This window comes from Hypomesus nipponensis, chromosome 13 (genome assembly GCF_054491055.1).
Source record: "Hypomesus nipponensis isolate SF chromosome 13, ASM5449105v1, whole genome shotgun sequence".
Taxonomy (NCBI): Eukaryota; Metazoa; Chordata; class Actinopteri; order Osmeriformes; family Osmeridae; genus Hypomesus; species Hypomesus nipponensis.
In genome coordinates, this window is record NC_140373.1 from 6,603,162 (window position 1) to 6,628,390 (window position 25,229).

Consider the following 25,229-nt stretch of genomic DNA (forward strand, 5'->3'; position numbering starts at 1 on the left):
ACACACACACACACACTCTCCTTGCACGCGCACACACACCTGGCTGGCAGGAGGGAGGTGAGATACTAAGTGAGCGGCCTGTGCCATGCATAGCGCAGTAGGGTCATGCAGAGCTGTGCCAGTGTCTTTGTGATTGAAAAAGCCAGAATGAGCAGCGGAGGTCGGGGGGCTGGGGGCCGAGTCCCAGGGCCTTTGTTAGGCCCCCAGGACCCAGGCTGTGAGGCCCGTTAGCATAATCCCTGCTTGATTTACAACTGACTGGGCCCTCCAAACACACTCTTGCTCCTGCAGTGGGGAATATGCAGGCTTAATCTGCTGTTATTGTTGCAATCTGTCCTCATTAGGCTCAGCTGAGCTCTCCGTCAGGTCAGACTGAATGGGAGGCTGCTGAAAGGAGCCCACCAGGATAGGGCGACCTCCAATTATCATTCCAAACGCCTTCCGGCCTTCTAAATCAACCAGCCCTCCCCCAGCCCCAACCTCTAGTCCCCGGCTTCCAGCCCCCGCCTGGGCCAAGCCAACCAGGACACGGCTCCGACCAGGCCCTGTTGTCCAGTCCAGGAGACCTGCTTGACCCTAAGATGATACCTGATGAGAGGGGACAGAAGCAAAGTTTGTCCTTCACTGTTGGTCTTGTCGGAAGTGCATCTAGTAGGGGTGTGTGTGTGTGTGCGCGTCTGTGTGTAAGGTGTGTAAACATGGTGCCCGGAGACTGCTGCTGTGTGTCACACCCTGGGCTGCGCTCATTTAGCCTGGTGATTTACACACCTCCCCGGGCCAGGAGCCAGGGACAGGCTCCATATGTCAATGTTTAACACCAGCAACACATAGAACCCCAGGGCCATAAATCACCTCTCTTAATGCCCAGAGAGGCAGAGAGACCTGACTCTGCTGGTCAGAGAGAGAAAGTCCAGGATACTTCAGAAACTTGACCTCTTTCAGGGAGCGAGAGGAGGAGGAGGGGGGGGGGGGGTGGGAAGGTCAAAGAAGAGAGAGAAAAAAAGGAAAAGAGAGAGAGAGAGAGAGAGAGAGCTTCGACCCAGTGCGGTGTTCAGCTGTGTAATGAGAGTGTATCCTGATCCTGAGGTGGTGACAGGTCAGTGTTTTTGTGGGCGAGAGAGAAAGCGAGAGAGAGAGACAGAGACAGAGACAGGCTCAAGTTCTCTCTGTATTTATTTTCACTAGCTCTCTCCCACTTTGCTCCCCCCTCCCTCTCCAATATTGCCTGTCAGAAAGTCTGAAAGACTTTGACCCGTGCCCCTCCTCCTCCTCCTCCTCCCTGCACCCTTGCCTAAACATCAAATGTTCTCGTCCCCTCCAGTCCTACTGCAACGACCCAGACCTGGTCTTGGAGCTGAAGAACCTGATCGTCATATTTGCAGACACGCTACAGGTGGGTTCCCCTCAGACGGACACGTGCCCACTTCCTGGATGTTTTAACCATCCCTGGCAGGCCGGTCAGTATTGGTGACTGTTTTGTTTTCTCTCCCTCCCTCTCAGGGCTACGGCTTCCCAGTCAACAGGCTGTTTGACCTGCTGTTTGAGATCAGGGACCAGTACAACGAAACCCTGCTCAAGAAATGGGCCGTGGTCTTCAGGTGAGGGGCTCTTCTCCCCAGCCACCTTCGCACCCACGGTGCACAACAAACACAATCGCTCCTGTTGTATCCGATAAAACCAATCCCGGTCTCCTCTGTCGTGTCGAAGCGACCGATCGCGAATTCACGACAACGTTATTTACACGTCGGTGTCTGCGGTGATCCCCACGCGTTGGGGACTGACATGACTGGAGGCTCACGTGCATAAACCGCTCCACTTGCAGGGAGATCTTCGAGCAGGACAACTACAGTCCCATCCCCGTAGACACGGAGGAGGAGTACAAGTATGTTCTCAGCAGGTTCCCCTTCCACGACCCCGAGATCGAGAAGGTTGGTCTCACTCCTCCCCTTGTGTGTGTGTGTGTGTGTGAGTCGCTTTATAATGGCCTTACATGGCCAGAAACACTGGTCTGAACTCCACTTCCTGGACTGGAGGTGTCGCTTCATGCTCATTGGATGAAGCGGCTTCTAAAGTTGAACTTTGGTCATTATCCCAGATCCGATGCGTCTCCTGTTGAGGAGCCTTTGTTCGTTTTTCTAAGCCACGTTGTTGGTGTTGTTTTGTGACCGAGCAGCAGCAGTTTCCAAAGAAGCTCCCCATGTCCCAGTCAGTGCCTCAGATCTACACCCAGGTCAAGGAGTTCATCTACGCCAGCCTTAAGTTCTCAGAGTCTCTCCACCGCAGGTGAGAGACATGCACACACGCACCCTCACAGGCATGCAGTGACACACAGACCTGAAGCAATGTGTGGAGAGAGCCTACATTCTACACACACACACTCACAGACAGCAGCTCGAGGTAACAGCTCGTTACAACATTCTTCTCACACCTAGTCGTTCTTATAAAGCCTTGTGCAGGTGTTCCGTGTGTGACTATAGTGGGGGGTTGTGTCAGTGTGTTACGAGAGTTATTCTTACATCTGTATGCTACACAGGTGTGTGTGCGTGTGCGTTTGTTAATGTTTTGTATTATTGCTCCATTCCCCACCCCGTTCTCTCAGATGATGTGTGGTAGAGTTGTTGTCACACAGCGTGGTGGGAAACCCCAGTCTGTCTCTCACGATACACTGACCCATCCCTGTCCTCTCCCTGAGCCTGCCCATACTCACACACACATGCACACACTCTCTCTCACACACACACACATGCACACACTCTCTCTCACACACACACACACACTTGTCCCAGCCTGGCTGCCTCCAGCCACTGGGCCAGTATTTGTTCTCTTTAAGCTCTGTGGTATCTGTGCTTGCGTAGGGAGAGGAGGGTCTGTGTTGTGGTAGTCACCAGCCCCCCAAATCCTTTCCCAGAGGGACTAGGTATTGGTGGTGGGGGCTGGGGAGGGTCAAGCAGTGTCCAATCCCAGTAGCAACACACACACAAACATTCAGTTCCCACTCCATACTGTTTACAGTCTGCCCCTCAGACCTGGCGGGCACCAGCATCACAGGGATGTGGGCCTGCACTTAAACCCGCCTCCACTCACAACACACATCCTCCTGTCATACTCCCTCCGACACCACTGCACCCCCCCCCTCCTTCCTCCTTCCTCCTTTCTTTCAATCCATCCATGAATCCATCCCTCCCTCATAAACCTCTTCTATCCTTCTCTCTATTCTCATAATACTGCATCCTGTCTGTGTCTCTTCAGTTCTTCTCTCCATCCATCCTTCCTCTCTCCTGTAACATTCCTTCGTCCTCACCCTGCCCTCTCTCCGCTCCCCTGTTGATGGGTTTACCAAGTCCCATAATCCCTTGTGATTCCATATCGGAGCCCATCCAGTAGGTCCTGTTGGTTTAGTCCAGCGTGTGTTTAGTCCAAGGGCAGCAGAGCACAGACCGGGTCAAACCAAACACAGAACAGCAGAGTAGAGTATACACAGAGGGGAGGGATGGGGGGGGGGGGGGGGGTTTGACCTGCTTGTTTTCACTCTGAAGACTGGTGTTGTGCACTGCTAGCAGTACAAGAGAGTCAGTGTCTGAGAACTTGGACAGGTTGAGGCCTATGTTGGTTTGCACACCTGAGCCCCCCCCACACACACACACACACACACACACACACACAGACAGACACACAGACAGACAGTAAACATGTCATGCACATTCTGTCTCTAATGCACACGTCACAAACCCCCTACTCTTACCCCCCAACTCCTGTCTGTATCGTCAACACACACACACACACACACGTGGTACACTGTTAACAGAAACAGATCACTGTTTAGACTGCTTTAATGAATCACTGTTGGCAAAGGCATGTTATCCTAATTGATTAGTTTAAAAGGTAAATTGATGTGTATAAAATCAATGGGTTTGTGTACACATGAATTGAATGGATTCAATGGGTCGTTGTGGTTTTGTTGTTGTTGTCATGGGATGATTGAAATGCGGCAACACTAAGCACGTTGTTTGTGTGTCCAGTTCCACAGAGATCGATGACATGCTGCGTAAATCCACCAACCTCCTGCTGACCAGGACGCTGAGTAGCTGTCTGCAGAACCTCATCAAGAAGCCCCACATTGGACTGACTGAGGTACACGACACCACACACACACACACGCACACTGCACTGCACTGCACTGAAGTACCAATACAGAAGCAACACTGGGCTCAAGTGTGTGTGTGTGTGTGTGTGTGTGTGTGTGTTGCAGCTGGTCCAGATCATCATCAACACCACCCACCTGGAGCAGGCCTGTAAGTACCTGGAGGACTTTATCACCAACATCACCAACGTGTCTCCTGAGACGGTGCACACCACGCGCCTGTACGGCCTGTCCACCTTCAAGGTACGTGCTCCCCGTCAGCGCTGACCGCCTGCAGGGCCTTAGCACACCAGCCCTCTCCTGTAGCTGCTTATCAACACCTTTTGGATAGACAGTGACGGCTGGATGGCTTGTATTAGAACTGGTTCAGACTGAATAAGAAGGAGTTGTAAAGATTAGTATGATTCTTTTGTCTACATTGCTTGATTGTGTGTGTGTGTGTGTGTGCGCCCTAGGATGCGCGGCATGCCGCTGAGGGGGAGATCTACACCAAGCTGAACCAGAAGATTGACGAGTTCATCCAGCTGGCGGACTACGAGTGGGGCATGCCCGAGTCTGACGGCCGGGCCAGCGGGTACCTCATGGACCTCATCAACTTCCTGCGGAGCACCTTCCAGGTGTTCACGCACCTGCCGGTGAGCCTGCCACGCCCCTCCAGCCTCTGTCCTCAACCCCCCCCCCCCCCCCACACACACACTCCCCACCTGCCCATGCCACAGGGAACTCTGGGAGATGGAGTTGTTATTCATAGTGATGTTGTTGGTGTATCTCTCCTGTACCACACCTACGTACCGTTCATGTGAGTTCTATCTGTTGTGTTGATGGAGTGGAGTTGACCGCTGCTTTGAGGTCATGATTAGGCTACTGTAGCATGGATATAGGGTCTCTGGTATATGTACGTGTGTGTGTGTGTGTCAGTGTGTTGTCAGAGTTCTGTGCTGCTTCTGTCGTGGAATCCTCTCTGTATTGTAGCAGTCCTACTGACACCAGTGAAGGAACATAGTGAGTGGGAGCGATAGCACAGGATGTGTAGGCAGGGATCTGCAACACACTAAACACACACACACACACACAGACATGCAGCTGTAGAAGATGAAGGCACCAGTGGAGCAGCCTGCTTCTTGTCTGGGAGGACCTGGCAGAGCTGAAGGAGAGCAGTGTCAAACTGGGCTCCGGGCCGTCTAGTCCAACCTAAACCCTCTCACTCTCTCAGCTTGCTTGCTTGCTCTACTGTCGTCTGTCATCTCTCTGGCTTCTGTGTGTGACTTTCTGTTATCTGTATAGGAGTGTCTCCCTGTCTCTGTCTCTCTGTCTCTCTCTCTGTCTCTCTCTCCTCAGTGATGCATATTATTGATTTGTTGATTCCTTTTATCAATGGATTGATTATTGATTTTGACTTCTGCCAAGCATGCCAGGTGTGTGACTCTTCCACTCCTGTCCATTTATTGTTGCCCTACTTTCTTTCTCCTGCCCCCCGACCCCCCCCCCCCTCCCTGCCCCTATTTCAATCTTTTGGGGGGGTGTTTCTGCCTCAGAGTAACAACAATGACCATGCAGCCATGTCGGTAAGTACCCCTTCCCTGTCCTGCCCCTCCCTGCTCCCCATGCCCTCTTGCCTCTACCTGCTCTCCCCTCCCTCCCTCCCTCCCTCCCTCCTCCGCCCCGCTCTAGCCTGCTGTGCGGAGGGATACGCATGCTCCTGTCAGTAATGTCACTGTCGACTCTCTCCAGGCTTGTTGCTTCCTCCACCTGTGGTGCCGTCTAGTCCAGTCAGCTGGAGCAGAGAACAGCAGAGCTGCTCTAGGTGCAGGGCTTTCTGTAGGCTGTCCACAATTAATATATTCATTTGTCTTTGTTCAATATATGCATTATGTTATATATGAGATATTATTTAAGATGGATTAAAGGCATGTGACTTATTGCTGGAACAGCAAATTAAGCAGTAGCTGCCCAGTGCAGAAGAGACACTTTTACAGACCTAATAGTTGGCTGTCAGCATTGGCTTGTTGATTGATCGACTATTGTATATGGAAGCTTGCCCAGGAATGAGAATGTTGGAGATTGGCTTCTCGTGTTCTACCATTCTTCTCATTCCCTTCTAGAAACAGTCAGAAGGTTAGGCAGCAAGCAGTCATTAACTCAGGCTTTGGGCCAAACAGCCAGGCAGGCAGGCAGGGCATCTTGAGACCTTCCTCTCCTTGGCTCAGTTAGTCGTGCACCTTTACACAGCAGCTGTGGAATGACGTTTCATGTAGACCCTGGTCTAGGACCAGCTAACCTTTTGCTCATCCTTACCAGCACCATTAGAACAGACTAAACACACATCTGAACCTGGACCAGCATCCAGAAGCAACATCATGATCCCTTTCTCAACAAGCCTGTAGACTAGTGCATGCTGGGTGATCTACCGAGAGCCTTTGCGCTATGTTTTGTTTTTTCATTTCCCCCCCCTCCCGATCAATCCTCAATTTAGTGGTAGTCTGTCTAGCAGGTCTCAGGAGAGATCCATGTTCTCGATCAACCTTTAACCCAGTTTGGAAGCTGATCTGACGCTCTGGGCCTGAAACGGACTGGCTGGCTGTCTGGCCCCAGTCTGGCTGTGGCTGGCTGACTGGAGGAGAAAACCCAGACCCCCTCAGACCGTCTGACACGTCTCTGGGCCAAGGCCTGGGCTGGTGCTAACGTCTAAATCTGCACTGCAGCATCAGCATGCCTCCACACCTCTCTCTCTCTCTCTCTCACACACACACACAACCTGGTCCTGACCTTCAGCGCCACCGCAGAGACGGTCTGACTGGCCCATCAGCCCTGGTCTAGAGCAGCCGGAAGGCCCTGCCTCACCCTCCGGAACCCTCCAGCCCACTAATGACCAGCCATAGAGATAGTCCCCTGTCATACAGTGTTCTTCTGCACTCGACTGTCTCTCCGTAACTGTCCCCATCATGTGATGACGATGACATCTGCTACTCACAGGCTTCCTGAAGACCCAGGGTTGAACATGTGCAGAGGTCTCGATGACACCCTGCCACTCTCATGTGACACTGACTCCGTCCTGTGCTGTGACTCTTGGGTGTTTGAACGGGGTCAGGGGTGTGTGTGTGTGTGTGTGTATTTTGGTCTTGAACACATGACGCTGACAACACTGTAAGTCCGATACATAGCTTGATCACTGTGGACCGCAAAGCTTGCTAAGCCATGTATCAGCAGTGTTATTTGACAGCTGTCAGCATGTCGTTGACTTTGAGCAGGGATGGAGAGTGAAACACCAGTTAGTCTACCTCAACAATGAACAATATGGTCTGGTATCATTTAAAAAGCGTTCACTGTTTGGGCCTACCTGGTGTTTCCCATCACCCAAGCCCTGGATGAGGTGGTCCTGGGTGCATGTGTGTGTGTGTGTGTCCGTTCATGCTGGCTCTGGTAGTTTGCGGTCTACTTTTTATACAACCAGCCCACAACCTTGCTCTTTAAGACCAGGGTCCCGTTGGAATATTCTCCAGATGCGTCCTTCCTTCCTTCCTTTAAGAGATGACTGATCACATGTGGTTGGATTGCTATCAGCTGCGTAGCGCCATGCATGCGTTCACATCATGCCGGAGTGGAAAGTGCCTCCAGGGATGAAAGCAGGAAGGAAGGACCCGTTTTGAGAGTGATCCAATGGAGCCAGGAGCCAGTCTGGTAGTCTTGGTGTCTGCCCTGCCCTGCCTGCATGTCAGCCCCTCTCTGTTCAATGTGTAACCGACACCCTATCCACTGTTGCTGAGATAACACGGGGGCAGCCCCGACTAATCAATTGCAGACACAAATGCAGGGATGGCAGAGGAAGTCGTGGCTCCACTATCTTCACTCCCATGTTTTCCTGTTCCGCACCCAGATTGCAAGAAACTCACATGTTTTGTTTTTTTCCTCTTTCTGTCTCTGTCTCTCCTCACTCCTTTCCCGGTCTCTCTCTCCCTCCCTCCCTCCTTCCGTCTCCTCCCCTCCTCCCCTGTCCCCCCTGATGGTGCCCCCCCCAGGGCAAGGTGGCCCAGACGGCGTGCATGTCGGCCTGCAAGCACCTGTCCACCTCGCTGATGCAGATGCTGCTGGACACGGAGCTGAAGCAGATCAGCATGGGGGCCATCCAGCAGTTCAACCTGGACGTCATACAGTGCGAACGTAAGTTGGGCCTGAGGCTTGTTTCCCCACAACTCTGGTCGGGGGTTCAGAGACACGTTGGACGAACGGCAACTGAAAGGCCACAGCTTGGCTCTTTTCAGCTCAGGTGTAAAGTAGAGGTGGAGCGGCACGGGGTCTATGAAGAAGTGGCACTCTTTCACTTCACTGGCTGAAGCTAATGGTTAATCGAGCAGTAGGGAAATGTTCTGGAACGTGCCTTTTTTGAAGCAGCTGTCCTGTTGAGCTGAGTGAGAGTGGCAGAGGGGCTTGACCTGACTGTTCTGAGGTGAAGCCTGGCCGCAGGCCACCAGTCCTTCCTAATCCTAACATCATCTCTGTCTGCCGACATCAGCCGAAGAGATGATTATCTCCCTCCCTATCTATAGCTCTCTTTCAGTCCCCCTCTCCCCCTTTTCTCGGATCCCTCTGCTTGGAGGGATCATTTGCTGGATATTCCCCCCTTGGATAAATGAATCAGCAGAAGTGATGAGATGTCTCAAGAGATTTGCCTTAGTCAGGGTTGTGCCAGTGGAAACACCTGCCGACTGTCAGATATCTTATCTGCGGCATCTCTCGTTGCACATAAACAGAGCTATCGCTGTTAGTGCTCTGACTGCCGGATACGGGCTTTTAGTAGTGTCAGTGGGAGGTAACAATGGATAGGTAATGATTGTTGAAAGGAGGAGATATGCGTCTCCACGTGGACACGCGTTTATCAGTTTAGAAGAGAAGAGGGCACAGGAAGTATGGCGTGTTGACTGCCTTCGAGGTTCTTCTTTAGTTATGGCATGTTTACCTTCCGCCGCGAACCAGCCCAGTAACCACAGCCAGTTACCACTGTGGGTTAACCACCCGGGAAGAACATCAACTACCCACTTCCTCCCCTTCCACCACCCTCTTCTTCTCTTCTTCCTCTCTGCAGTAAGCGGTTGATTTGGCTTTGATTTGATTCGACAGCGTCAGAGTTCCACACCACGGAATGTGCTCAAGTTCTCAACCTCTCTCTGTCGGGCCTAAAGTTTCTCTCCAGTGGGAGACTTGATCTCTGAAGTCCTCCCTAGCCTGACAACATGGAGACTGTACAAAAAATGAAAACTGAGACTTTCAAAGCCTTTGTCACCCCTGTTTCACTTCCCTACTCTGAAAGAAATGGAAAACTATTGGTCACGGTTAGACAGACAAATGACACAGATCTACAAGGGCAGGGAGCCGTGTCTGTTTTCACACACACATTATCTCTCTTTATCCCTTGACGTAGTCGACAACCGCACTTTTCGAAACCTTTCAGGCTTCGCACGGCTGCAGGTGGACACGACAATAGTATACATTTGAGGCTGTTTGGTTTCAAGTGTGGGTCTTTGAAGTGTCCCGGGTAAAGAGTCTTGACATGACAGTGACATGGCGTCAGACGCAGTCAAGTGAAGCCGGGCTGGTATGTCGAGAGCCGTTTTGACAGACAGCTACACTCACGCTATCTCCCCAGCGTCTCTCAAGATGGGGGGGGGGGGGGGGGGGGTTGGAGGTGGGGCTCCACTGCACCGGTTGCAAGTCTGTTTGGAGCGGCTCTCAACCAAGACAGGGTTCACAATGAGGTTGGGGTCGATCAGAGTGCAGTGTAAACTGAGAATCCTTTTTGTTTTCGATGTACTCCAAATGCTAATCAGAATTCCATGCACGTCTCTGAGGCACGTCTCCCATGCATGTCTCTTAGGTCTATGGACTGGACTTTTTTTTCAGAGGGCCCGGGGGGGAACTTTGTCCTCAGTTCCTCCGTTGAGCCGTGTTCCAGATGAGACGGTTCCCCCTGACCACATGTGCTGGGTCTGCACTCCCATCAGCCTCTCTCTCTGTGTGTGACAGCAGCAGTGATGTAGAGTGTGTGCAGTGATGACACTGCTCGTGTGAGAGGGTGTGTGTGTGTGTGTGGGATGTGATGTGTGGCTCGTGGAATAACATGCAGACACAACTGTTCACAAGCAGGACAGTCCCAAGAGACACGGATCCATGACGGATAGAACCCACACCCTCCCAGCCTCCCTCCCAGACCCCCGTTCGCCCAGCCTCGGTCTGCTGCATTAAGGTTATCTTGCTGCTGTAGCTCTTGTTAGAGCTAAATGGGTCAGGGGCCCTTTAATCTTGGGCCTGTGTGCAGGAAGAGCTTATACCTGCCGATCCCCCCAGAGGCCTGCAGTGTGAGGAAGGGGTCAGGGTTGAGATCACACGTTTTCATCAGGACTACACCCTTCCATTCTTTATCCCTCCTCTCTCTTGCTCTGGGGTTGCTCTCTCTCTCTCGCTCCTCCACCCCCCACCCCCCCACATCCCCCCATTAGTACTGCAATGCAGCGTAGCTCCAATGGCAGTACCAGGAAAGCCCCAGTGACTGATTTCCTCTCTGCTCTCTGGAGGTGTATCTGTGTGTTCAGGGCTACTGTGCCAAAGGTCAGGTTCTGGTGGATGTTAACAGTCAACAGGATGTGCCCTTGACTCTACCTTGTGTATGGCTGGATGAAGCACTATGTATCACACGTTAAAGAAGACGGATCCTTACTTACATCTGTTGGATGCTGATAGAAACCATGTGCATACCTGCATTAAGGTGTGCTGACAGCATGTAATGATGATGATGATGATGATGTGTGTTCCTACAGTGTTCGCCAGCTCTGAGCCAGTGCCCGGTTTCCAAGGAGACACACTACAACTGGCGTTCATCGACCTTCGACAGGTGAGCCTCTTTCACCTGGCCTCTCGCTGCCAAACCTACCAAAGTCACAACATTGCCCTATTAAAAGACTACCCCTGCCAGATATCTGTAATTGCAGCTAATGCACTCAGTAGTGTATAGCATCGACCTCTGCTCTCAGCCTTGTTGTTTAAGAAAGAGGTTGATGACAGCGGGTCTGTAGTGGTTCAGAAAGATTAGACCAGAGGCTAATGGAGAGCCCCACTCAGGGGTCACTGTGCTCCTCACAGGAGAGCCCCGCCACAGCACTGAGGAGAGCCATCAGGCAGACAGTGAGTGACACAGAGGACAGGAACGAGGGAGAGCTAGATTGAGAGCAGATAGAGAGAGAGAGAGATGCCCAGTGGTCAGGATTTACCTTTTCCTTACCTCAGTCCGACCCCCGCCCTCTCTCTCAGAGGTCGGGGTCATGGCCCGGCGGATTAGCGGCCAAATCACTGGATCAGCTTCACCGCTCTGGCTTGAAACGCTTGCTGAGGACTGTTGAGTCCATCATGCTCTGAGAGGCCACAGCCTGCACATATGTCTGATCTCTCTCACTCTTGTCTACCTCACTCTCACCCCCCCCCCCCCCGTCTCCTCTTGTGTTCAGGTAACATGCCTGTGCGTGGGTGACCTGTTGATGACCCCGGTGTGTGGGGACTTTGTTCATAAAGGCAGGCATGGTAGTATTGTTGTGCTCAACCAACTCCCATTGTCCAGGTGGCCTCACCTCCACCAAGACTGGGGCTCCAGTCTCCAGGAGCAGCTTCTGTAAAGGTTTCTGAGCGCACCAAAAGCCTTTGTTCACTTGCAAGGGGATATAGCTTTGGGAATATAACACTGGGAGATAACAGGGTGTCACATACCAGTCATTTATCACAGTCGATCTCACTAGGAATCGACAAGTCGAGTCTCTCGCCTCACATACCAATAGCGACGGCCAACATTTCTTTGCTCTGTTTGCTACGTGATTACGACGTGATTGTGCCTGCCCGGCGCCCGTTCCCAAACTGCTGGGTCGTTGTGCAGAAGGTTACCTGTCGTGTTGTGGTCTCCTGGCTGCTGTCAAAGTTAATGACACCATACAGTGAGAAGATCTGCCGGAAAATCCCCCTTTGTCCCCTCTCCCTCCCTCGCAATCTGTCTCCCTCCATCTGGTGGTAGAGAGGCATAGATGGAGACCAAGGTTAGTGTGGAGGTAGAGGCATATACGGTGTGGAGGCAGGGAGGCCTGGATAGCTAGAGAGGCGTAAAGAGGCAGAGTTAGTGTAAGAGGTGGTAGAGAGGCCGAGGCAGTATAGAAGTAGTGAAGAGTCAGAGGCAGTGCAGAGGGAGAGAGGGACAGGTAGTGAAGAGGCGTGCCCTGTGAAGATGCCGTGCCCCGTGGCTCTGAGTCATTTACAGAGGATTAGTATCAGCCTAGATCAGGCCTGGGCCAGAGTCAGAGATGAGCAGGAGCTGACAGCCACACAGCCAGTAGGCCTATCACCTGGGACCACTTAGCTCCTTCTACAGGAGCAAACCCACCTTCCCTCCCCCCCACCCCCTGTGTATTACCCCCACTTTATTTATTGTGGAGCAAAACAGAGAGACAAGGGGAGACCAGCCCAGATATGGCCTGGGCCTGGGCCTGGATTCCAACCAATGTCAGTGACTAGGGGGACACGTGCGTGGGCTCCTGTCTCCGTCCACACCGGGACGTCTCCCGACAGCTTGTGATGCCATGTGAGGTGGTGAGGTCCTCCTCCTCCTCCTGACACGGCGGTGTAGAGGACCGAGGTGGAGATCCCCGTCTTGCTGGTGTGAAGAGCGGCTCCTAGGCTGACCGGCTCTCTCACATCTATTCACTTGCAGCCTGTTGTTTCCCCCTATACACATTAACAAACAGTGTTGTGTGTGTGTGTGCGTGTGCGTGTGTGTGTGTGTGTAGCAGGGAGGTGAGAGCTTGGGGACGACAGGCCCAGCTGCGGAGGATTGTGAGTAGGTTAGCTGGAGGTCAGGGTGGATCTGTGTCCTCTTAACGCTTTTGAAGTGTCCAGTGCTCCTCTTCTAATGATCGAGGCACACCCGTCTTCCCTTGCGCACTCCCGTCCTCTCCCTTCCTCCCTCCCCTCTCCGGGAGATCCTCTGACAGGTGTCTGTTTGGGTTTCAGCTGCTTGATCTGTTCATGGTGTGGGACTGGTCGACCTACCTGGCGGACTATGGACAGCCCACCTCCAAATACCTGCGAGTCAACCCTGCCACCGCCCTGGCACTGTTAGAGAAGTCAGTACACACACACACACGCACGCGCGTCTAAATAAGTGTCTTCTTGCTTGGTTTCTGTGCACTTAATATGCCCTGCCTTTCCCCTATTCCTCTCTCTCCCTCCCTCTCTCTCCTTCTCCTCTAACTGCTGACCACAACAATGCAGAGTCTACAGGGGGTACGTTGTGCTTTCTAACTGCCCCCCTATCCATCTCCTGCCTCCTGCCTCTCTCTTTCTGAAGCCCACCTCGTCATCTAGTGTCCAGGCTGGACTGTTGATGTTTGTCTACATATGTATTTATCCTATATGTGTTAGATATCTCATCAAACCAGGCTCACTGGTACAGTATGTGTTGTGATGGTGTATGTCTCGTTGCTGTGTCCCTGCAGAATGAAGGACACCAGTAAGAAGAACAACATCTTTTCTCAGTTCAGGAAGAATGACCGGGACAAGCAGAAGCTTATTGAGACGGTGGTCAAACAGCTGCGGAGCCTGGTCAACGGCATGTCCCAGCACTCCTAGACACACACACACACACACGTATGGGGCACAAAGCATGGGACGCACACAAACACACACACACGTGATGTACTGTGCGGACACGCGTGCTTCTACAAAACGGACACACACCCCGCTACACAGGACCACATTCAGGCAGTCAGGGATGATCATAAACACTTCTACATAAACAGTTGTAAACTAGACTGAATACATTGTGTACAAAATTAATTTACTCTCCTACACACACACACAGAATGAAACAAAACAGTTTACTGAACTCTGTAAAGGAAAGAACAGTAAAATTGTTTTTAATGTATTTTTAATGGCTATGAAGAAGACTATGTTTTGTACATTGTGAGAGTGCAATGATTGTAGCCCAGCCCCAGAGAGGGCTGGAGCTGTGAGTAGTGGGAATGTATGAAACGATACCGCTCAGAACACTGGACCATGAAGTCTGACCCTGAGACTGATGTTCTCCATGATCCACACCTGGGACCAACACGCCTCAGATACATCCTAGTAGATTGTAGATGTGTTGGGTTCACCTCTTGAGTTTCCACCTATTCGTACCTTACAGGTGGTGATGGGGTCTTCGCCCCAGGTCTGTGATCATGAGTTTTCCCGAAGAAAAAAAACAACCCCACAATGCAATACTGTGTGGAGTTTGTACTGTAAATATATGAAGTGTATGTTTGAGAATACTGAACACTACGGAGAGAACCGTGTTATCTGGCTTGAATCCAACAGCTCTGAGGAAGTGGCAAAAACCAACTTGCATGATGAAACCTTGTTCACGACATCTAATCACCTAATGGGCAGATATACTGTAACCTTACAGTCGTTATACTGTGCCCTAACAGGTATGATACTGTTCCCTCGCAGTAATTATACTGTGCCCTTACAGTTAATATACTGTACCCTTGTAACCTTGACAGTTAATCAATAGAATAGTTCCCCAATCAGTGTTTCTTCTAACAAGAAAGCAACCCAAGATTATGATTTTAATATTATTATTAGATGTTTTAACAACTAATTCTTGCATCAAAAATTTGATATTTTTGTTCCTCAGGGTAAAATAAAGCTTTATAAACTCATGCTAACATAATATTTTCAGATAAAAAGCAATAATTAATTGGTTCCTTAACAGCCTCTTCAGCAGGTCTGCTTATCTTGTGAAAACAAACAAACAAACAAAAAAACATTTTATAATCGGGTTCTGTTTCTCTTTGGTCTGTGCTATACTTTTACCAACCGTTTTGCACTGAAGATTATTTAAGTTTGCCTTTTTTAAATAGTTGCTTGTAAATGTAATGTACATACTGCATATTTTGTAAAGAAAATGATAATGCAGTTTCTCTGCCACAAATAAAAAAGGAGATTTATTGTTGTGGAAGATGATGCTTCTCCTGAGCCTAACTATTGAATTAGCCTTTGACTTTTATGGATAGCAGTCAGCGATGCCCCTTCCGTGGAGCGGCGGTTGTCCCTTTCCTTTCTAGTCCCATCATGAAAACAGAAATGCAAATAATAAATCCCGTAAAACATTCCAATTAATATTAAGTTAAGAATGTCCATAACGATTTCAACTGGTATTAGAGTATGCTGCTGCCTGCCATGGCTGTAGACAAGTACCATACGCCCCCGCCCCCACTGAGATATTCTTCTGATTCTATTCGTTTTTATTTGTGTGCTGTAATAATAAAATACAACAAATGTGTTCACTCATACTTGACTCTGTAAGTTGATTTACTGTAGCCTTTGTTGAGTTCAGTACTGTAGCAAAGGACATTGAATAATGTGAATGTGTTATTGTATTAACTTATAACTACAACAGACTTCAGTGGTAGACAAAGCTACCATCACTAACGGTTGAGTGGAGTTGAGAACAGTGTCTTCTGTCGCTGCCAACTTTACTAAGTGGACAACTCAACAGACATGGGGGCACTCCTGGTGGCAATCCGTGAGGAGCTTTGAATATTCAGAACAGGACGTCATCAACGAAGGGGGATGAAGTATTTATACAACGGTTCATAAAGCTCCATAAAGAAAGATTAGCGCACCCGAGAGCAACTCACATTTTAGAAACGGCAGTTTTGCATATGTGTATTTAAAGGTGTCTCTACGCAACCTGCTTAATGGGCTGGAATTTGCATTTTATTTAGCCTCTTCTCTTCAAAGAAAAAAACGAAAGATTACATGTATCAAAATACAGCTGGTGTGGTTGTTTTCAGGTGACTGGCGTTACTCCCGAATAAAATTATAAAACTGAAAAAACACGCTTGAGAGGCTACCCTAGAATGACTTTATTCGAACTAAGTACCACCTTGTCGGTGCTCGCTTCCGCCGTAACATCGGTGCTGTTGGTGTTGTTGCTGACTGCGGTTTCCCGGCAACTGTGGACGTTGCGATGGACCATCACCAGGGACAAGACGAGCTCGTTACCGTTACCGAAGGGCTCTATGGGCTGGCCGCTCATAGGAGAGACGTTCCACTGGCTGTTCGAGGTAAATTCTTTAGTTTCCAATGTTCATAGCCTACCGTGCGTAATTACGCATGCATGGTGTTCTTCATAAATAGTTGCTTTTGTGTAAAAGTAAGCTATTGATTATCAGAAGTTTAAGAGATCACGTTGGTACTGTGCCGATGTCGTTGTCGTTTTATCATAACTATAATAATAATGTAGCAAACTGTCGCGTCCATCATATGATTTAAGTGTTGTTGTTTTTGTTTTGTTTATTTTTCTATTCAGGGTTCTTCTTTTCATGTGTCGAGGCGGGAGAAGTATGGAAACGTGTTTAAAACGCACCTGTTGGGGAAACCCGTCATCCGAGTGACGGGCGCGGAGAACATTCGTAAGATCCTGATGGGAGAACACACCTTGGTGTGCACACAGTGGCCCCAGAGCACGCGCATCATCCTGGGACCCAACACTCTTGTTAACTCGGTGGGAGACCTTCATCGGAAAAAACGGAAAGTAAGGGAAATTGTAATTTACCATTTCCGTTGGGAAGTTGCATGTTATTAAGCAATATTGTATCAATTAAGAATATGCTTTTTAAAATGTATTATCCCATCAGATCCTAGGCAAAGCGTTCAGCCATGCAGCTTTGGATACATACATTCCTCACTTACAAGACGTCGTAAAGACTGAGATAGCCAGATGGTGTTTGGACACCGGCCCCATTGATGTTTTCGCTGCCGCCAAAGCCCTGACGTTCCGCATCGCTGTGCGGATCATCATTGGTTTGGATGTGGAGGAGACGCAGATAAACTACCTTTCCAGGATGTTTGAGCAGCTGATGGACAACTTATTCTCCCTCCCGGTGGACGTGTGCTGCAGCGGCCTTCGGAAAGTGAGTTCTGCCGCACATTGTTCCAAAAAGTGTAAACTCCACAGCAAACGGAATTATAATTAAATGCTAGCCATAAAATGCTATATTTGCAAAACATGTTATGTGGAAATGTATATGACTCCCTTTAAAGAGCCATTAAGCACATTTATTACAACTGGCAAGCATTTTTATTCTGTTATGTGGTGTTGTCAGGGTATCCAGGCAAGAGATGTCCTGCATCGCTGCATGGAGAAGATGATCGAGGAGAAGCTCCAGAGAAACACAGAGGGCTGCAGCCATGTGTTTGACTACATCCTCAGCAGTGCCAAGGAACAAGGCCATGAGCTCACCATGCAGGAACTTAAGGTAAGCAATGTTCACACACATAACATCACACAATACTCCATAGTAATGGAGCATGTCATAAAGAACATTTATCATTGGGATCATATCAATTCAAGTGGAATACTATGTATTGAAACAAATCATTTGGAGTGTTACTTAGGTGTTGAAGTGATTTAAAAGAAATGCCTTTTAAGCAGAATGCACCAGTTGAATGAGACTCTGTATCCTAGGAGACGGCTGTGGAGCTGATCTTTGCTGCCCACTCCACCACAGCCAGTGCCTCCACCTCTCTGGTCCAGCTCCTGCTCCTACACCCTTCAGTGGCTGAAAAGGCAAGATCTGAGATACAAGAAATGGGACTGGGCCATGTCTTCAACAGCAATAACAACAACAACAACAAGTCAATCATCAGTGGTGATGCAGACATGCAGACCACCGGGTCACCTAGTTATGACACGGACAAGCACAAGAACTGCATATGTCCGGCAGAGTCTGGTACGTGTAGTTTCCAGGAACCAAATCTAACCCTGAAGGTCATTGGTGGGCTCCAGTACTTGGACTGTGTGGTGAGGGAGGTCCTCAGATACCTGCCGCCTGTCTCTGGTGGTTACAGGAGTGTCCTGCAGACGTTTGAGTTAGACGTAAGTATGATGAAAGGATTAGCAGGGGAACTGAGGGATGACACCAAACACTGACCTCTGAGAATTGAAACAGCTGTTTATTTCTATACTATACTTTTTACAGCGCACCAACATCACATTGCTCAATTCCGGGTTCTTCCACCATTTCTTATGCGTTGTCCTCTCCTCTGCAGGGTTGCCAGATCCCTAAGGGCTGGAGTGTCATGTATAGCATCCGGGACACCCATGAGACCTCCCCCGTCTACCAGCGCCCCGACCTGTTTGATCCGGAACGCTTCGGCCCAGAGAGGGATGAGGGTCGGGCGGGGGGACGCTTTAACTACGTGCCATTTGGCGGTGGCATTCGTAGCTGCGTGGGCAAGGAGCTGGCCCAGGTGATCATCAAGACCCTGGCGGTGGAGGTACTGGGAAGCACGGAGATGAGGCTGGCCACGGACACGTTTCCCAAGATGCACACTGTTCCTGTTGTCCACCCTGCCAAAGGACTACAAGTCTATTTCACCTACAGAGACAACAACATTGAAAAGCATAATGTGTCATGTATGCCCCATCATGGCTAGACACTGACTTCTCAGAATCATATACTGTAAAGTAGTAGACTGTCTATCATATTCTGTAGACTATAGTAGAAATATTCTGACTTGGCTGGTTTTACTTTGTACCTCTGGGTGGTCCTCCTGACATGTAAAATACTAAATGAACATACATGGAAGTGTATGAAGTATTTATGTGCTATATTATTGACTCTAAAACATTGTGTTAAACTGTAACATAGATGCCATGAAGTCATCACCAATGGTATTTACTTACCCTGGTATGTTTACAATGATAATCTGGTTGATTGCCAGCCAGGTATGAGTGTCGGTGATACTGTGGTTGTTGGTTTGTTTATTAGTATTTGTCTGTTCAACTATATGTTTGTATAGGGTAGTACTAGGGGAAGAGGTAGACACAAAGTTTTATAGCATTTTTTTTTCTGAGGGCCTTTGTTCACTGTTGGACTTGTGGGCCTGGTGGGTTGTTATGGTATGTGAATTATTTAATGTTTATTTTGACTTGACTGTACATCTATTTAAATAAATGTGATATTCAACGAAAATATTCAATTCAATTGATCTTTAATTGATCTGATGACATTGATCACATGCTCTCCACTTTTCAACTGTCGCTTTATCCTGTGTAGAACCAGGTGATGAGAGGTCTTCCTCGACACCAATTGCCTTTCATTGGGAACGAGTGAAAACATAATCCCTTTACATGGTTCTGACACCTAGCGGTAAACGTTTCCATAGAAGAGGAAAAGCGGGGCTGGAGGCGGGGTGTTTTCACAGGAGAGGTGCAGCCCCACCTTCGCTTCTAACAAGCCGTGAGAGATGAGGCCTGCAGGGCTGCACCTAGAGAGACAGTCGGTGGGGTGACCTCGGTGTGAACCTGCTGAGTATTGCTCCCTTGACCCCCTCCCGCTGCGGCAAAGCTTCAAACTACAGATACGTTATGTAAACCTACAAATCAAATATCTAGTCCTTTGCCGCTATAATCTGACACAGCCGCGGAGCGTTAGGACATGGGTGCCAGTATTTCAGTGGAATTTACATTTTCAAATATTAGTATTATTATGTTGTAACGTGCATTACATTGCACATACAATTGACATAAATATGCATGTCAAATTAGGCTATGTTAAATGTTGACAGAGTTCATTTCTAAATGAAATCTGACTTGGAAGTGACTATCAGGATACATGTGATGAGATATTATTGTGATTTAAAAAAAAACCAGAAAATGCACCAACTCTGTGGCTCTAACTAAAAAGTATTTTTCCATACAGAGGACACGGTTGTTTATCTCTTGACCTACTTACAATGTTACTGTAAGTTTTTTTTAAATTATCCCCGCTGTTTGATTTGTGTGATTGACAGTGAATGAATCACTGTGAACATAATCATGCTGCTCTCCCACTGTAATTACCGCTGCTCGAGCTCCCGTAACTCGTTATTTGACGGACAGTGAACTTGGCGAGGTTTGTGCGAGAGTTCAGCGAGATGTCAGGGTCCGTGTTGTAGGTCACAAGCAGGTCAGCGCACGGGAATGGGAAAGATCCCCCGAGGGCATTGTGGAGCTCGCTAGTGCTAATCGCTGACGATGCGCTCCTGACACAGACCTTATGTCTCTCTCTCTCTCTCTCTCTCTCTCTCTCTCTCTCTCCCTCGCGCGCGCTCTCTCGCGCTCTCTCTTCCTCTCTCTCTCGATCTCTCTCGCTCTTTCTCGCACTTTCTATCCCTCTCTCATAAACGCACACACGTACACACAAACACACAACAGTCACGGATATTAGTACTAAAATTTGTGGAACGGACACCCAATAAATATAACAGGTGGCCAGTTGACTTGCAGTTGTGATAGTCTGGTCTTGTTTCCACAGGAAGTCTGATCAAATTATCCCAATAATGTTGTCTCGTAAATAGTCTCATATTTTACAAGTTTTCTCTGTGTCCACAGAAGCGGGGAGGGTGCTTTCTTGCTTTAAAAGACCTTGAGTGATTCATAGAGTGAATGAGTTAACTGAACGGTTGTTAGGAATGTTGCTTTACAGCAAAAACATTTACACTTGAACTTCAAATAACCTTTAGTAGCAGTATGAGTAGTATGATATGGCACCAGAACTAATTCACACTATATTTAGATTGTCCTGTAAATTGAAAGCGCAATTACGCATAGACTGAGTTGAATTGTGCAACAGTCTATATTTAAAATGTGTCCTGTTATCAAAAATATTTTCTCTGAGGCATAAGGTGCATGCTACTTGAATATTTCGAGAAATATGGATGTGTTACTGACCTGTTATCTGTCATTCTGCCATTTGGATAGAGAACGAGCTAAGAGGTGAAACACAGGGCAACTGCCTCAGCACCAAAGTGCGACACGGCAGAGAGTGAGGAAGGGGAAACCCATGACGCGTCGCTGTAAACGCCGGAGCCAAGCTGTCTCCTGCTTCACTGACTTATTCACCAGTCCCTTTTCACGTTATAGCTGTCGTAAAAAGTGATGCCAAATGCAGTGTGGCTGGGGATGTTTTCTTTTCATGCAGCCTTTAGCTCACTAATAACCCAGCCTTCCTTGTGACAGTTCTTTCCCCATGACCCAAGTTTGAACCCGCGGCGAGCAAGATATCATTTTTATAACTCACGCTTCGAGGATACAGTGTCATGGTCTGTACATGAGAAGACAGCCACCGGGTTAAAGTCCAATTTTAGATTAGTAGTGCAATCAGAGTGCAAAAGAGATATGTCACATATAGCCTATCTCTAACTCTGAGAAAGGGGGCATTTAAAGGGCAATGGTTTTGGATCCTATATGTTAATCATTCAGTAATTCGAGTAGTCTAAAAGACTCCAGTGATCTGAAACCAGTGTTAATTTTGGGCGGAAAGGAGAAACCAAAAATGAAAAAAAAAAATGGTCTTGACTAAAGTTATGTTTTAAGCTTTTGCTTGAGTAACTATTGATGTTAAATCGGGTTTTCGGGTCAACTTTGAATGAACCGCATGAAAAAACAGAATCTGCCTAATGGAGACTAAGGATTTATTTAAAGCGAGAGGGTTTTTACATTTTCGCAAACAGCGCAAGTTTAAATCAGTTGAAAGCTGTTCAATTACACCCGCCCCAGGCATTACGAACCAGAGCTTAAGTCAATGTAATGACTGTAAACTGCCGAATATTTGCAACAAAAGACCTTCGATACTTCCTATTGTGTAAGGGAATTAACACCTTTTCAAAGTTAAATCCTCGGATTGTCAAGCTCCAACAGGAGGTAGTATTAAAATGCGCCTATAACAAATGGTTAAGGGTTTGGAGAAGCTCTGACCCTGTGGGCGGAGCGAGATGACACCACAATTAAAGATGAACTTTGTGTGAACTAATTTATCTGGGCAAGGTAACAGGAGGCCGAGACCAGCCGAAAGACTATAAAAGCTCGTATAAACAGCCAGACTTTCAGTAGCAAACAAACTCTTGCTGCACCTGAAACTCTGAAATAGTAGCTGATTACTTGAGTGCGTAACGGGAATGGCTTTGAGCACGTTAGTCGCTACTTTCCTGTGCACAATTGTGCTTCCTATCCTTCTCTTTTTAGTGGCGGTGAAACTCTGGGAAGTTTACATGATCCGAGGGCGCGATCCCACTTGTCGCAGCCCGCTTCCTCCTGGTTCAATGGGGTTACCTTTCATTGGAGAGACGCTGCAACTGATCCTCCAGGTAAATACGTCGTTCTATTGATCAATTTAATACACTATTACCACACACCTCATTACCTTCCTTGACTGGTCCTTGTGTTATTAGTAGCAGACACGTGTACTTAATCTGTTTCATTGGTCCTTTTTGCAGAGGAGGAAATTCCTTCGTATGAAGCGCCAGAAGTATGGCTGCATATACAGGACGCACCTCTTTGGCAACCCCACCGTGCGCGTAATGGGAGCCGACAACGTCAGACAAATTCTGCTGGGAGAACATAAACTGGTGGCCGTGCAGTGGCCGGCGTCTGTACGGACCATTCTTGGATCGGACACACTCTCCAACGTCCACGGGACACAGCACAAAAACAAGAAAAAGGTACAATAGTTCTCAACTTTCAAATTTTATAATTTTGCCGAAGGTACTGCTGTTCTATTGTTTATAGTTACATTATGCACAAATGAATCAACCGATAAATCATGCATTAACGTTGCTAACAATAACATTTGCTTTTAGGCAATAATGCGAGCATTCTCCCGGGATGCCCTTGAACACTACATTCCGGTGATTCAGGAGGAGGTTCGGAGCGCCGTGAAAGAATGGCTGGAGAGTGACTCGTGCGTGCTGGTTTACCCAGAGATGAAGCGCCTCATGTTCCGTATCGCGATGAGGATTCTCCTTGGTTTCGACCCAGATCAGATCAAGACTGACGAACACGAACTGGTCGAAGCCTTTGAAGAAATGATCAAGAACCTGTTCTCCCTCCCAATTGATGTCCCTTTCAGTGGTTTATATCGGGTAAGTGGCCTGAAACTGTGATAGTTGCAATGAGAACGATGGCCAACAATCTAGAGCAAACTTTTTTAACCGTACAACTTTTTTTATTTTATTTGCAGGGGCTGAAAGCTCGTAACTTCATCCATTCTAAGATCGAGGAGAACATCAAGAAGAAGATCCGGGATTCCGACCAGGAGAAAAAGCATAGAGATGCGCTGCAGCAGTTAATGGACAGCAGCAGAAAGAACGGCGAGCCGTTTAGCATGCAGGTGATAAACACATTCCATATATCCTAGGCTGTAACTCCCTTCATGGAGAAACGTTTGTATATTTACATGTAATTAAATTAGATGTTTTGCTTGTGGGGGGGACACATGTTTTTATTATATAGGGCATTTTTTATTTCCTTTACAATTTAATAAAATACAATTTATATTTTATCATAATAAAATGTAACATATGTTCACAGATACAGTTGCCTTGCTCATATACATAGACTAAATTATTTAAATTGATTCCCTGGTGCTAGGCGATAAAGGAGTCTGCCACAGAGCTGTTGTTTGGAGGTCATGAGACCACAGCCAGCACAGCTACCTCTCTGGTCATGTTCCTGGGACTGAACCCTGATGTAGTCCGAAAGCTTCGACAAGAACTGCAGGAAATGGTGAGATATTAAGACAAGACATGAGTAAATGTCCGTATATATACTTACACACACACCTTACGTAAAACTATGTGTATTAGTGCTCTAAAGTCTCTATTTCTGCCTATCCCAGGAGGAGCAGGGTGTGGACTTGCAGGGCCAGAGTCTTAACATTGAGGTTCTGGAACAGCTCAAGTACACCGGCTGTGTCATCAAGGAGACCCTCAGGATCAATCCCCCTGTACCAGGAGGCTTCAGAGTTGCCCTCAAGACATTTGAACTCAATGTAAGTTGACAACAAGATCCTGGGGTGCAAGATGCAATACATATCTCGACCCTGTACTAACCTGTGAAATGTTACAGGGTGTAGACGTAGAAATGGGCTTGGCTAAAACAGACCCACTTAAAATATATTATGCCTACAATACCAAGTGTCCAATTTACCACAGACATTACCACAGGATTAGCCATAATCAAAGTGAACTACTGCAGAAACTATCAACACATTAGTGTGTCCATCAGAAGACACCATAACCTCTGTTGTCTTAACTACTCGTTAAGTGACGCATTGTTCTTGCTCCTCCAGGGATACCAGATTCCAAAAGGCTGGAATGTCATCTACAGCATCTGTGACACACATGACGTGGCTGACGTGTTTCCCAACAAAGAAGAGTTCCAGCCTGAGAGATTCATGGCCAAGCCCTCGGAGAACTCCTCCAGGTTCTCCTACATCCCCTTCGGCGGGGGTTCCAGGATGTGTGTGGGGAAGGAGTTTGCCAAGGTGCTCCTCAAGATCTTCCTGGTGGAGCTCACCCTGCAGAGTGACTGGACTCTCCTAAACGGCCCCCCCACCATGAAGACAGGACCTACCGTCTACCCCGTTGATAACCTCCCCACCAAGTTCAGCCACTACAGTCGCAACTAAGCCATGGGTCTCGAGAAACTAAATCTGATGTTGATGTTGTAAATATTGTATGGATATTTTTACGTGTTGTAGATGAAATATACATATATATATATATATTGTTTTGTATTTTGTAAATGTTAATATGATAGATTTGTGTATATATCAATTTTTTTAAACAAGAAGCACTGCACACTGAGATGGAACACTTTAATATGGTCAAGGTGTCTATGGGATGTACATTTGAATGTAGATTTGTTATATAGCTTTTTGTATTTTACTGCAACTTATTTAAATCACACATGATTATACAAGCTCTATTTAATAAAACTATTATAAAATAAAAATGTTATGAACAACAAAGTTTCAATGTGGATTCTTGATCAAGAACATCTAATCATAAATAAACCAGCCAGGTGTTGGTGAAACATACTTCCAAACACCTGAAATTAAAGTTTAAAACTAAAATGCATGTAGACAACTCATAAAGAAGGTTGAGCACATTTGAGTATGGAGTTTTTATTGAGGAAGATGGAACAGGGTTAAGGTTAATTTAAACCGTCAGAAAACCATTAGCAGGTTAA

The 25,229-nt window shown here is 47.9% G+C and overlaps 3 protein-coding genes and 1 long non-coding RNA gene across 9 annotated transcripts in view; 3 read left to right on the forward strand and 1 right to left on the reverse strand.

Moving 5' to 3' along the window:
• exoc6 (exocyst complex component 6) overlaps positions 1–15,499 on the forward strand; it is a 29,875-nt gene extending 14,376 nt beyond the window's left edge. For 2 of the 6 annotated variants that reach the window (XM_084669825.1, XM_084669827.1), the window contains exons 11-22: positions 1,322–1,393; positions 1,501–1,598; positions 1,823–1,928; positions 2,174–2,283; positions 4,020–4,131; positions 4,250–4,384; positions 4,597–4,776; positions 5,677–5,706; positions 8,158–8,299; positions 10,951–11,024; positions 13,178–13,290; positions 13,663–15,499. In XM_084669825.1, coding sequence (XP_084525951.1) covers positions 1,322–1,393; positions 1,501–1,598; positions 1,823–1,928; positions 2,174–2,283; positions 4,020–4,131; positions 4,250–4,384; positions 4,597–4,776; positions 5,677–5,706; positions 8,158–8,299; positions 10,951–11,024; positions 13,178–13,290; positions 13,663–13,795 — 1,305 coding nt within the window. In that variant the 3' untranslated portion in view covers positions 13,796–15,499. Of the gene's footprint in view, positions 1–1,321; positions 1,394–1,500; positions 1,599–1,822; positions 1,929–2,173; positions 2,284–4,019; positions 4,132–4,249; positions 4,385–4,596; positions 4,777–5,676; positions 5,707–8,157; positions 8,300–10,950; positions 11,025–11,634; positions 13,001–13,177; positions 13,291–13,662 lie in introns of those variants that run through there. The other 4 variants (XM_084669826.1, XM_084669828.1, XM_084669830.1 and 1 more) reach the window with 3 other exon arrangements.
• Positions 15,500–16,071: 572 nt separating this feature from the next.
• On the forward strand, positions 16,072–19,169 carry LOC146259719 (cytochrome P450 26B1-like). Its single transcript, XM_084670208.1, has 6 exons — positions 16,072–16,278; positions 16,524–16,748; positions 16,852–17,127; positions 17,320–17,472; positions 17,682–18,092; positions 18,266–19,169. The coding sequence occupies exons 1-6, from the start codon at positions 16,072–16,074 to the stop codon at positions 18,650–18,652; spliced, it is 1,659 nt and encodes a 552-aa protein (XP_084526334.1). The 3' UTR covers positions 18,653–19,169.
• Positions 18,151–21,054, reverse strand: LOC146259720 (uncharacterized). Its single transcript, XR_014729525.1, has 2 exons — positions 20,931–21,054; positions 18,151–18,594 (listed from the first exon to the last, which is right to left on the reverse strand). It is a non-coding gene; the product is annotated as an uncharacterized LOC146259720 (long non-coding RNA).
• Positions 21,055–22,109: 1,055 nt separating this feature from the next.
• On the forward strand, positions 22,110–25,008 carry cyp26a1 (cytochrome P450, family 26, subfamily A, polypeptide 1). Its single transcript, XM_084670206.1, has 7 exons — positions 22,110–22,345; positions 22,475–22,699; positions 22,838–23,119; positions 23,218–23,367; positions 23,628–23,762; positions 23,875–24,027; positions 24,328–25,008. The coding sequence occupies exons 1-7, from the start codon at positions 22,157–22,159 to the stop codon at positions 24,664–24,666; spliced, it is 1,473 nt and encodes a 490-aa protein (XP_084526332.1). The 5' UTR covers positions 22,110–22,156; the 3' UTR covers positions 24,667–25,008.
• The last annotated feature ends 221 nt before the right edge of the window (positions 25,009–25,229 follow it).

Excerpts from the sequence above, each read along its gene's own strand:
- cyp26a1 (XM_084670206.1), top strand. The coding sequence starts at position 22,157 with ATGGCTTTGAGCACGTTAGTCGCTACTTTCCTGTGCACAATTGTGCTT. Across the intron at positions 22,700-22,837 it reads AGCACAAAAACAAGAAAAAG|GCAATAATGCGAGCATTCTC; the intron begins GTACAATAGTTC and ends ATTTGCTTTTAG. Across the intron at positions 23,763-23,874 it reads GACAAGAACTGCAGGAAATG|GAGGAGCAGGGTGTGGACTT; the intron begins GTGAGATATTAA and ends TGCCTATCCCAG.
- LOC146259719 (XM_084670208.1), top strand. The coding sequence starts at position 16,072 with ATGACTTTATTCGAACTAAGTACCACCTTGTCGGTGCTCGCTTCCGCC. Across the intron at positions 16,279-16,523 it reads CGTTCCACTGGCTGTTCGAG|GGTTCTTCTTTTCATGTGTC; the intron begins GTAAATTCTTTA and ends TTTTCTATTCAG. Across the intron at positions 18,093-18,265 it reads TGCAGACGTTTGAGTTAGAC|GGTTGCCAGATCCCTAAGGG; the intron begins GTAAGTATGATG and ends TCTCCTCTGCAG.